General features: G+C 32.5%; 2 protein-coding genes across 3 annotated transcripts; one reads left to right on the top strand and one right to left on the bottom strand.

The window, feature by feature from the left end:
* Nucleotides 1-698: 698 nt before the first annotated feature.
* Nucleotides 699-1,082, bottom strand: LOC131626445 (uncharacterized mitochondrial protein AtMg00310-like). Its single transcript, XM_058897264.1, has one exon. The coding sequence runs from the start codon at nucleotides 1,080-1,082 to the stop codon at nucleotides 699-701; it is 384 nt and encodes a 127-aa protein (XP_058753247.1).
* Nucleotides 1,083-10,643: 9,561 nt separating this feature from the next.
* On the top strand, nucleotides 10,644-12,523 carry LOC131626434 (glutathione S-transferase TCHQD-like). Of its 2 annotated transcripts, none has more exons than XM_058897247.1 (3): nucleotides 10,644-10,855; nucleotides 11,161-11,452; nucleotides 11,603-12,523. In XM_058897247.1, exons 2-3 carry the CDS (start codon nucleotides 11,244-11,246, stop codon nucleotides 12,195-12,197), a joined length of 804 nt encoding a protein of 267 aa, XP_058753230.1. In that variant the 5' UTR covers nucleotides 10,644-10,855; nucleotides 11,161-11,243; the 3' UTR covers nucleotides 12,198-12,523. The 2 variants fall into 2 exon arrangements, with proteins under 2 accessions (XP_058753230.1, XP_058753229.1); XM_058897246.1 differs by having other exon boundaries at nucleotides 10,645-10,859.
* Nucleotides 12,524-12,615: the final 92 nt, after the last annotated feature.

The raw sequence follows: 12,615 nt of genomic DNA on the forward strand, positions 1-12,615 counted from the left end.
TGGCCTAAATGATTGTACGACTCTTATAATATTGTTGTAAATCATATTGGAAGACTAACAAACTTTCAATGAGAAACCATTGTAGATTGGATTAAGCACAAAGCGAGGATGAACATGCCAAACCATTATAAATCCTAGTGTACTCACTTCTCTCTCTCTCTCTCTCATTTAAGTTCGTAGTTGATTGTATGATTAGGTTGTTTCTATTTGTTTTTTAGAATTTCATGTTGATAAGTGTATCTATTAGTAGCGATTTATTGCATAAGTTGTAGGTTTTGTTAGAATTGGAAATGTAACATTGTGTTAGTGTGGATTAAGTTTGAAGACTTTGATGGTAAAATATTGTGTGTGATTAAAAATCATTCGATAACATGTCTTATGGAATTGAACGATTTTACAATACAGTTAGTTTATACTTTGGGGAAATCATTAGTTCAATTTGATACACTATAAACTCATTAAGCACATATGTGAATCTCTCAATATAAGCATAATACCAAAAAAAAGAGTAAAGCCCCTAATCACAGACTGTAGATCGATAAAAAGATCCAAATCATATTCAAAGAGAAAAGGTCTCATCCATTTGAGGTCCTAGATCCAACTCCCCCTCCCATCTATCAACCTTCCCTACATATTTAGGCTTGGTCAAAAATCATAAAAAGTATAGGAAATCTAAGGCGAATGGGAGTATTCGCAACCTAAATGTCCTTCCAGAAAGAGGTAAGGAGACTAGAACCAATTTTAAAGAATAACCCATCCTTGAACCAGTCAGAAGTGTCAACGGCTTTAGATCCTAAAATGGAAACCCCTCTCCACCAAGGTGAGGCCGATATGAGGCAATCGGCTATTCCACCCATGATTGAAGTCATAGAGGAAACTCCATTTCTTGCTGTGAGAATATCACACCAAATGCCATAATCCCCGGAAGGCATGTGCCACTTCCACTTACCCAAAAGGGCCAAGTTAACCAACCGAAGGTCATGAATGTCAATGCCTCCTAACTTTTTAGGCTTGCAAAAATCCACCCATTTCACCCAAGCGATCTTATACTCCCTTTTCAATCCTCTCCAAAGAAAGCTCATATGAATCTTCACTTTGTTTTGTCAAGCCTTAACAAACATCTTCATAAAAGATAAGAAAACATATAGGAATGACATTAAGAACATAGTTAACGAGGGCCAATCTCCCAACCATGGAGACTTACATATAGTTCCATAGAGAATAGCCTTGATGGTCCAAATATCATCTATAGTAGCATCCACCAGGATAATCGTGTCGTCTGCATACTGAAGATGGGAGACCATCAAGTTCGAGGATACGATTCTAACACCTGATAAAAGGTGTATCTCTACAGCCTTAGAAATCGGACCACTCAGGCATTTAGCTACCAAGATAAAAAGGAAGGGGGCTAGGGGATTTCATTGCTTAAACCCCCTTTGGATACTAATCTCTTAGGTCATGAAACCATTAATCAAGACCGTAAGATTTTTCAGAAAACACACAAGCCCTAAACCAACTCCTGCACTTATCATTAAACCCAAATCTAGAGAACATATAGTTAAGGAAAGACTAGATAATAGAGTAATAAGCTTTCTCAAAATCAACTTTAAAGATGAGACAAGAATTCTTAATTTTCTTAACAAGATCCACAAGATCATTCACAACTACTACCCCGTCCACTAAGAGTCTACCTTTAAAGAAGGAAGTATAGTTAGATAAGATGATTGATCAATGAATTTTGATGCACGTTCCTTTATGTTTGTACTTAGAAATTTCTATGGTTTGGTTTGTTTATTTTTCTATTTTATCATGTTTTTGTATTTCAGTTTATTTTTATTATTATTTGATTTTCGCACTTAATTTTTAGCATTAGCAGTCTGTACTAAAATGATCATAACTGGAGCTATGAGAATCCAATTGACGCGTTCTAATAATCGCTGGAAAGCTAAGAGAAAGAGCTACAACTATTTTGTTGGAGTCAAAGTCAGATTCGGAGCGCATATTTTCCAGAAATTCGTTTGAAGCTGCAGCATTAGTTATTTTTGTTTTGGGTCATTTGTATTGGGCCTGGGTTATGTATTTGACCCAGTTGGGCTGTAAACCGTTTGGTTCTCTCTAGTACCTAGGTCTGGCCGTACTGTTAATTCTGTCACTTTTTACTTTTCACAAAATATTTTTCTGTTGGTTACGGTTTCCAATACTTTGAGGTTTTTAATCTTTAATTCAATTTCTTTTCCCTTTCGATATTAATCTATATGTCTTGTTTGCTTAATTCGAGTTATATAGAATATTATTTATTCATACCGATTGATTTATGTTCCTTGACTTTTGTCATACTTTATCGTTGCTTAATCGTTAAAGTGTGTATGTTAGAATCATGTTTGCTTAATTCGTGATTGTGTTTAATCTGTTTGCTTTATTCGGAAAATAGGAATGAAACCTTATAATGTCAATTTCGCTTGTTAGTTGGTGTTGTAATCGGTAGGGGAATAGAATCCGCTTAGGGGATTGAAGTTTATTAAACCAGTGATAAGTCGGTAACTGAATCAGTAGAATTGTCGTTTTAGCTTATTTACATAATCATTTATTTTAATCACTTTTTCAATATATTATTATTAAATAGATCCTAAACCAAACCTCCCTAAATCGACTTACCATTGGTTGATAATCAACAAGAATCCTTGTGAGAACGATATTCGAGTTGTCGTTGCCGCTAAACTGCCGTTTTTAAAAATACTCGTTTTTGATTCGTGCGCGACAGCGGATCAATAATCTTATCCATAACACCATAGAACCTAGAGACCCAACCAAAGAAATGGGTCTAAAGTCTCCTAACTGAATATGGGAATGTGTAGCAAACTGATGGAACTGATCAATCATCATTCCTATATCCTCTCTCAATAAGGGCTAAACCTCTTAAAGAATGAAAAATTAAAACCATCAGGGTTAGGGCTCTTATTCCCATCACGAAAAGCAACTGCTCGATCGATCTCAATTAAAAGGAAAGGCGTAGTAAGACTTGCATTATCCTCTTTTGAGAGAGAGAATTGAAGGAAACCTCATCTAACCGGAGACGTTCATTGTAGGGTTCTCTAAAGTGAGTAGGAAAATGATAAACTACAATCTAATGGATCTCAAAGACCTCTTCAACCCAATCATCCCTACTCTTAACACATGTATGGAAAAAAATTCGTGTTGGCATCACCCTCTTTGAGCTACTTAGCTCTAGACCTCTGAAAAAGTTGTGAATCTTTGATCCGGAGGAGAGACCAAAGATTTAAGGAAGCCTTACTCCTCGACTCCAACTCCTCCACAAAGATAACACTCTGCTCAACTCTCAAATCAATAGTACTCGCCAACTCCCTAAGAGACTCAATGTGGGAATTAATATTACCAAACACATGATGGTTCCAAGCTTTCAAGTCCCTTTTAAGAGCTTTAAGTTTTTCTTTAAGGACACAAATTTTCTATCCAGAAGACAGAGAGCTAGACCAACTATTGAGGACCACTTCAGGTAATCGAAGATGGGTGAGTCATGATTATTAAATCGAAAAGATTTCAGACTCCACAACTAATTGCAATACCAAAGAATGATAGGTCACTAGTCTAAAACATCTCTAGGGAGAGTCTGCTGGAAAACAGTCCCTCATGCTCCATACAAATACATTTGTATAATTTTTTCTGACTTTATTACTTAAAGAAAAATGAATCGACTAGTTGTTTAATTTTCTATCATTTATCTTGAAAACTGATCTTTTTCCCAAAAGGATATTCAATGAAATAAAAAAACTTGAAGAACATATCTCCAAAAACAAGGGTCTATTTTACTTATAATTTTCACTCAAATCAAGACATGGTACCTTTTCATACAGTCTTCCACATTACAGTATTGACGAGTGCCTAACTAATAGGATGTAATTGGTACCTAAATCGGCAATTACAAGCAACACATAGAGATTGTTATACTAGATACCATTGCTTGCTAAACAAATCAACCTATTCATTTAAACATGAACACAAAATGAAAGGTTCTCTCTATCTTTTAAACATGAACAAATCAATCTATCCCTATTTATCAAGAAAAAAGATTATTTATTTTTAGATTCATATATTGCTTAAAACTGAATGCTTAGGATTAGGAAATGATTGGTTAACTTATGAAACAAACAAACAGTAGTTGAATGTTGGTCACGAAGGAAGTTGGTTACATGCAATGATACATATAGAAAACCAAAACGACATATTAACCAAAAGGAAATTAAAACAGGTGATAACAAACCGCAATTGCTAGCCCGTCAGTTGGTGTCTTGACTTTCCATGATAATGACACAATATTGTTTTCTACTAATTTTGTAGCACAAATCTAATTAAAAAAAACATTTGCATTGTTTCTTATACTGTTCCCACTTCCTTTTCAGTTACTGCCATTATAGTTGTAGGACCAACACAAAGTACTAGTAGTATTTATTTAGAGTATAGTGAAGTTGAAAAATTGGAACAGCACCAAACATAACGGTTCCTCTAAAATTGAATTTGAAGGCAAGTTCTTCAACTCAAGTACAACAAACAAACTGCACCGAATGGTTGGAAGTTGGAGCGTCAGATGTTACATGCACCCAACGTGATATATTCACCTTTTGTTTTCAATAACATAACACCTGACGTGTGAACTAGGTAGAGCTCCAACTAGTATACAAATTAATGTGCCTAATTTAGAGCACTAATTTTAGTCTGTTATGTGTTATATTTATACTGTAGAAATAGTTAGATTAGTTACTAGTTTTTCTCATAGATTTATATATTTTAGGTCTATTTAAATTTTTGAAGGGTTTTAGAGGAAAAAAATTAGATTAGTTACTAGTTGTATGTTACTAAACTAACATTTTAATATTTATAAAATCATGCAAACTTACATCGCAGAAGTATGTAAGTATTCCCTTCAAACGTATATGTAAGAAAATTTAATTTTTAAATTTTTTGAGTAATTAATATATTTAATTTATTATTAAATTAAATACTTTAAATATTTATTAAATTTAAAAATTTAACTTTTTCTTACAAGTCTCTGAAGTTTATATTTATAAACAATATTGTTGTGTAAACTCTAGTGAACTTCCAACGAATCCATCTTGTGCTTGAGCATAAAAATCCTAGATTTTATGCTGCCACCTTCTGTAATTTCACCTGACACTTCCATATTTTTATATACCTTCTGTAATTTCATCTGACACTTCTATATTTTTATAATGATAACAATATTTTGTTAAAATTTAACAGAAAATTTAAATGAAAAATTAGAGGGTATAATAAATTTATTATTTTTGGATTTTTTAATAAATCTGATATGTTTTGAAAATTTCCAAATTCTTTTGAAAAAAATTTGATATTTCATTTCTAATAGATAAAAAAATTGAAAATTAACATCCGTATTTTTCAAAAAACCTCGTACTATATCATATTTTTATAAAAAAAAATTGAAAAACAATCGATAAGAACTCATAGATTTTTTTAAAAAATCCGATAACAACTCAATTTTTTTGAAAAATCCGATAGGAACTCGTTGATTTTTTTGAAAAAGGGTAAAAACTCATAGATATTTTTAAAAATTTCATTGTCTATTTGAAAAATTCGATAAAAATTCATAGTGGTTTGAAAAATCCTTTGGTGTATTTAAAAGGTTCGGTAGTGTATATCTTGTAAATTTTGAAAATTTAAGTAAAAGCTCGTGAGTTTCCCCAAAAGTCCGGTACAAACGGATAGATCCTCTAAAAATCTAGTAAAAGATAGGGGTGGTCGTGACTCGTCGGACCGGTCTGCGCGTACGCCAAATAATGACGGACTGGATTTGGATCTTGGGCCCGCAAAATGTCATGCGCACCCCGCTAGGCCGGCCCGCGGGCCATTATCCGTGCATGATTTTATTTTGGAGTTAACAATTATATCATATTAATTTCTTCTTTCATGTTTAGTCAAAACTTAAATAAGTTCTCAATTAAATCATATGTGTATATTTGTAATTTTGAAAGTGTATCATTCAAGACTATTCTTTTTACTTCCTAGTATTCCTATTTACATGATTTCGATTACCATATTTTTTAGTAAACAGTTTTGTAATAGTTGTCGTCTTGTTTTGCTCTTGTTTACCGAAACAATAGTGTTGTGGTTAGGGTGGCAAAACGGGTCGTGGCCCGCCGGGCCGGTCCGCGGACCAACCAAAAAATGGTGGGTTGGGTTGACATTTTAGGCTCGCCGTCCGCCATAGCTCACCCCGCCAAAACCCGCCGCCCGCCGTAGCTCACCCCGCCAAAACCCGCCGCCCGCCGTAGTCCGCCCCGCCAAAGCGCCCGCCAAAACCCGTCGCTCCGTCAAAATCCGCTATTTTTAAAGTTAATTCTACTGATTCTAATTCTTGATGATTTTATTTTATACATTTATTTGTGAATATATGTAATATTTTTTAGTAAAATTTGTTAAAAAATGCTTTATAAAAAATTGTTTTAAAAACTATATGAAAAATCTAATTAAAATGTAAAAAAACTAATAAAAAATGAAAAAATAAATAAATAGGCGGGCGGGGCGAGCTAGGTTTTATGCCCATTTCAATTTGCGGGCTTACCCGCCCCGCTCTTTTTTTTTGCAGGCATATGAAAGGGCGGGGCGGATTGGGGCGGGCTGCATACTTTGCCACCCCTAGTTGTGGTAATACTAAATCTACTCCAATACTGTAACATAGGTTTATATTCTAAAGAGGAAAGGAATCCATAATACATATTGTCTAAATGTATAATGTAAGTATACAATCTAGTGTCAAAATAACCTTTCTCTTTTAAATAATATATTATATATTAAAATGCAATGATGTGATAGAGTATTATATTTTGAAAATTCTCTGAAATTTCTCATACTTAATCTACTTAATTAAAAATTTAAATTTAAGGGCTGAATTGAGTTAATTTGTATCCTCTAAATAACGAATAAAATTGTAAGTATATTAAGTTTAACATATAAATATCAACAAATAAATATCATATAAATTGTAGAGGTGAGGGTATTTATTGTGGGTAGAAAGTAAAATTTTCATAGGTATGAACTTAACAAAACCCAATGATAAAAGCCCAATCAAAAATAACGTCAGTCCAATAGTAATATAGGTTTTTTTTTTAATTTTATCCTACTACTTATGCAGTTTCACTTTACACCCTCCCAATTCTGTGCTTTTACTAAAATACTCATTGAGATTTTTTATGTTTTTGAAAAATTATGTGTTTTTGAGATTTTTGAAAAATTATGCTTACATTATACATTTTGACACTAGATTGTATACTTACATAATACATCTTGAAACGTTATGTGTAAGCATAGTTTATTTAAGCATAAATTATGTATACTTACATTATACATCTTGAAAAATTATGTAAGCATAGTTTATTTAATTTATACTAAAAATAAACTTATTTAATTTATGGTTTTCTTGAAATAAAATGTTTTGGAAGATGTAAAAAAAATTCTAATTCGTTGTTGGTTATAAAAATGATGAAAAAGAATGTAAATTAAATGTAATTTGCATTTAATTTTACCTAATAAAAATAAAAAATATTTTTTTCTTTTAAATTTTAGAATAAAAAAATACATTTTTTTCTCTTATATTTTAGGACCGAAGAAGTATATACTCATCAATTTCTTAATAGCTTTTTTCTTACTTTTCACAACTGTGCAGCACTAAAATAAATATATCTATATGATGTAATTTTTTTCTTACTTTGACAATTGTGCGGCACTAAAATAAATGTATCTATACAGTGTAAAATGCATTGGGTGTAGTGTAGAAAGAAACCGTAAACAATTAGCATAACTTTATTTAATATATATATATATATATATATATATATATATATATATATATATATATATATATATATATATATATATATATATATATGGTCTTGCTAACTAGTGTCCTCAGGATAATGGTTAAGCGTCTAAAAAAATTTATAAAAAATTTAATATTTTAATTTTCAAGACATTAAATACGCAGATTACCGAAATAAATTTATTATTTTGGAATGTTTAACCATTGCCCTGAGGGCACTAGTTAGCATTTCTTTTATATATATATATATATATATATATATATATATATATATATATATATATATATATATATATATATATATATATATATATATATATATATATAAGTATGTCAAGTCAACACTTAGTATCATCGAATCAATGTTATTGTTCACCGGTGATTTTGATAAACAATTATTTAGTTTTAAATTTATTGTTTGGCGGATCAAACTAGTAAATTTTGGGGCAGATTATTTATTTTTCTAGGAAAATCGTACATTAAATTTGTTGTGAAATTAATATCAATTGTGTTGAAAAAGGGTTAAGTAAAAGTACAATTAAAAGTTTAAAGGAAACAACAATTCGACTGAGTCGATTTTACAATTTGAACAGAAACAAACGAACAAACTTAGAAAGAATGGAAAAACTTTATTTGCATAAGTAAAATTGGTTGGCAGTTTTATACATTTCCTTTAGAGACTCATTTCTCGCTTATGTATGGATACTTTGAGTATGTATTGAAGTTTACAATGATTTTGCCACCCTCGAATTCTAACACTAGAATCCCTATTTATCGCACTTGTAAAAATAATTGTCTTCAACGTTCGACTAACTTCCATTCAACACGTCATTCTTGCATGTTGTGTTTGCCTCTGATCGATCTCCACGTATCTCAGGAGATTTTATATAAGATCAAAAAACAGTTACTTGGTCTGATTTTGAAATTACCTCAGTCGAGTCCTTCGATCTATCGAATTAGTCATCTCTAAACTTTTGGAAATTTTACTAAGTATCATACCAAAGCCTTAGTAAGTCGAACATTGACATTTCGTCTTAAACTTGCCTCTGGTCGAAGAGTATAACATCTTGATTTACGCTTGTGCATAAATTTCGACCACTTCCTTTTGTCGAATTAGCATAATGAAATTTGTTGGTTAACAAATTGCCCCCCAAAAATTTCATTTTTTATTTATTTTGAGACACGTGGTGTTTTTGAAGTTATAACACTATTTAAAGTTGTGCACTGACGTCACCACCATCATGGCTACTTATTAAAACGTATTTAAGAGACGTGTGAATTCAGAGAAAATCATCATGATTCCAATTTCCTATGAGATTGTGTGCCACACACAATCTCAACCTCCTTTTTCTCATTCTTCGTGGTACACTTGTCAAAACGTTTCTGATTTTCTTGAAGAAAAAGAAAACGGAAAGTTTTTTCTAAATCTATAAATAGCTCTCTTCTCCATTTCTTTTCTTTTCTCCCATTTTCTCTTCCTTCTTCAGCAAAAAAAAAACTCAGAAAACTTCAAGCTTTTTTCGTGCAAACCTTCAATTTTCTTGACAATCTTTACTTCTTGAAAAGAACCAGTAATAGCACTATTATCATGTGAAGCAGAGTACATAGTTGCTTCTCTTTATGCATGTCAAGCAACATCGGTGATGAATCTGGTAGAAGAGATTACATGGAAAGATCATGAAGCAATTACCTTAAAGATCGACAACATATCAGTTATCAATCTGGCGAAGAATTTGATAGCACATGGTTGAAGCAAGCACATTGAAATGAAGTTCCATTATCTTCGAGACCAGGTAGCAAAAGGGAAGATGAACTTGAAACACTGCAGAACTGAGAATTAGTTTGTAGACATCATGTCAAAAAGAGTGCAGATCGAAGTGTTCAAGAAGTTAAGATCTTTGATGAATGTAGATAGGTCAGACACAATGAATTAGGTGGTGTGTTGAGATTGTAATCCCTTGTGTTGAAGTAGCATGTTGCTCAATAGAAACAAGAGTGTGTCAAAAGAGTCTAATGCGTATCGAGTTGTATTAGATGTCAAAGTGTCGAAGCAAGTTGCTTGACATGGAATTTTGACCTATACCAAAATAGGTATTTTGGGCTTTTGTAGTTTGAGTTTTGACTTAGGAAGAAAACAATTTCAAAACTATAAATAGAGGGAGTAACCCTTATTATTGGTAACAGAGAGAAACTCTATAGAAAATATTCTTCTCTTTTTGTTCAAGAGAAAATGGGTGATGCACTGACAGTGTAAATAAGTTTTACACTGTCAACCAATCACAACCATGAATCAGGATAAATCATACTTTAATTTTTAAAAAGTTTATATGACATGGCAAAACGATTTGTTTCTATTGGCTGACAGTGTAAAACTTTTTTACACTACCTTTAACCTCTTTGTTCAAACCATAAATTCTTTATCTTCCAAATTCATCTCTTCTTTCTTCCTTCTTTCATTGTCATTGTGAAGCAAGAATCATCTTACAACTAAGGTTGGTTGAATCACTCAAATGAAAAGTGAAGAACAAAAGATTTCGATCGGATTAATTGAATCTTGTTCATCAAAATTGATTCGAAATTACTCAAATTTCAACCTAATGTTGGTTACTATAGATTAAACTTGAGAAATTTAATTATTTTGATAACAAAAATTCTCGACTTGTTCTCTCTTGCCATTTTGTAGAAGAAATAAAATTACCATATGAATATTTCGTTTAAACCAAAAATTAATTACGTGGGTCGAGAAACAGTTATGTCGAGCACACGTTCTCATTATCTTTACTTATGTGCTGTGTAGCGTAGGTTATTTCCTCTTTTATTCGCTGTCTCTCTCTCTCTCGCCATTTGTTTCACAGTTTTCTGCAAACTAGTCAAATCAAAACAACCTTCTTTTGCCCCTTTTCTCCTTCCTCACTCTCCACAACTCCACTTTCAATCCCTAAAAAGCTTCCTTCTTTTCATCTCCTTTTCAACTTCTATGCTTCTGTTGGTATCTCTCTCTTCCTCCTTTATCAAACCCTTTTTTAATTATTATTAACTGTTTGTTTTTTTGAAATTGAAATTATTTTAATTGGGTTCATAGTACCTTTCCATTTATCAAATATATGAATCATCCATTTTCTAGGTTTGATAAGTAGTTTATTATTGCATGTTCTCATATTTTCCATATTATTATTTCTGAACTTAGTGTACTTTTAATGTTAGGTCACATTTATATTTAAATGTTACTTAGTAATGACTTTGATTTTGTAGTATTAATGATAACTTAGATATTGTTTATTGTTTTGCAGACGATTTCTGGTGGTGCCGTTGACGATATAAATAACTCTTGGAAGAAATATCTACCAGAAACTTTCTAGGTGGTGATCATAAAATGCAGTTATATCATCATCCATTTGATTTGGATAGCCAGAAGGTGAGACTTGCATTAGAAGAAAAGGGAATTGATTATACATCTTTCCATGCCAATCCTGTAACTGGCAAGAACTTGGATTCGACGCTCTTCCAGATGAATCCCAGCGGAAGCCTCCCTGTTTTCCAAAACGGGTCTCACATCATTTACAAGACTATTGATATAATTCAGTATGTTCCCTTCAAACCTTCTTCATTATTTTGTCGTCGCCGCATTGTAAGCCAATTTAAGCAGCCTTTAAGAATCAAATGTTGAGTTTGAGTACATGTTTTAAATGTTTCTGTTAGAAACGGACGACTTATAGGGCTGTGGATTTTCAGGTACATAGAAAGAATTGCTGTGGTCTCTGCAGGGTCTGAGGATATCAGTAGTAATAGGAAGGAAGTGATTGAATGGATGCAGAAGATACAAGAATGGAATCCTAAATATTTTACTCTTTCGCATATACCGGACAAACACCTAGTTTATGTTTCCAAGTTCATAAGGCGTGTGGTGATAGCTCGTATGTCGGAGTCTCCTGAATTAGCAGGTGCATATCATAGGAAGTTGAGAGAAGCCTATCAAACCGACGAAAAATTAAAAGACCCTGATGTTTTGAGAAGGAGCAAGGAGCATTTGGTTAGACTGCTTGATGAAGCCGAAAGACAACTGAGTGAAACGCCTTATTTGGCAGGTGAAGAGTTTACGATGGCCGATGTGATGCTCATTCCGATTTTGGCTCGTTTGAAACTCTTGGATTTAGAGAATGAGTACATAACTGGGAGGCCAAACATTGCTGAGTATTGGATTTTGGTTCAGCAGAGACCTAGTTATAAAAAGGTCATTGGTAAGCATTTTGATGGTTGGAGAAAGCACAAAACATTGTTCAAAACTTGGTGCTTTGTTCGTATTAGAAGTTTGCTTAAGAGGTACTAGTGAGGTGCATATATAAACTCAAGGTTGTTAAAAAATGGTTGAATAAGTAAATACATCAAAGTACTTTTTCTGTGTTGTAGATAAGGCAGGTTTCTAAGAAACCATTAGCTATCTTTTTATTTTTCTTGAAATAGAAGGGGGGGTCCATTTTTCTTTCTCCCTTACCCTTTGGTGCTTGCATTTACTCTAGAATGAGATAAGAGGGAAATCAAAGTGTGTTATGTTAGTGGTTTGTCTCCAAAAATTCATTGGACTCAGTACTAAAACAATCCAGTGTTGCATTCTACTTTATTGTCAAAAGAAAAGAAGAGGCAAATTTGTGTGTATTTAATCAATTAGCAATTTCTATGCAATGTGTATGTATATTGATATTAGAACAATGCCTTTCCTGTAAGGATTGCTGCTTTTTATGTGTGAC

Source organism: Vicia villosa, unplaced genomic scaffold (genome assembly GCF_029867415.1).
Source record: "Vicia villosa cultivar HV-30 ecotype Madison, WI unplaced genomic scaffold, Vvil1.0 ctg.000287F_1_1, whole genome shotgun sequence".
Lineage (NCBI taxonomy): Eukaryota > Viridiplantae > Streptophyta > Magnoliopsida > Fabales > Fabaceae > Vicia > Vicia villosa.

Bases quoted from the DNA above. Each gene is read 5' to 3' on its own strand.
- LOC131626445 (XM_058897264.1), bottom strand. From the start codon at position 1,082: ATGAGCTTTCTTTGGAGAGGATTGAAAAGGGAGTATAAGATCGCTTGG.
- LOC131626434 (XM_058897247.1), top strand. From the start codon at position 11,244: ATGCAGTTATATCATCATCCATTTGATTTGGATAGCCAGAAGGTGAGA. The intron at 11,453-11,602 runs GTATGTTCCCTT...GTGGATTTTCAG, and splicing joins AAGACTATTGATATAATTCA to GTACATAGAAAGAATTGCTG.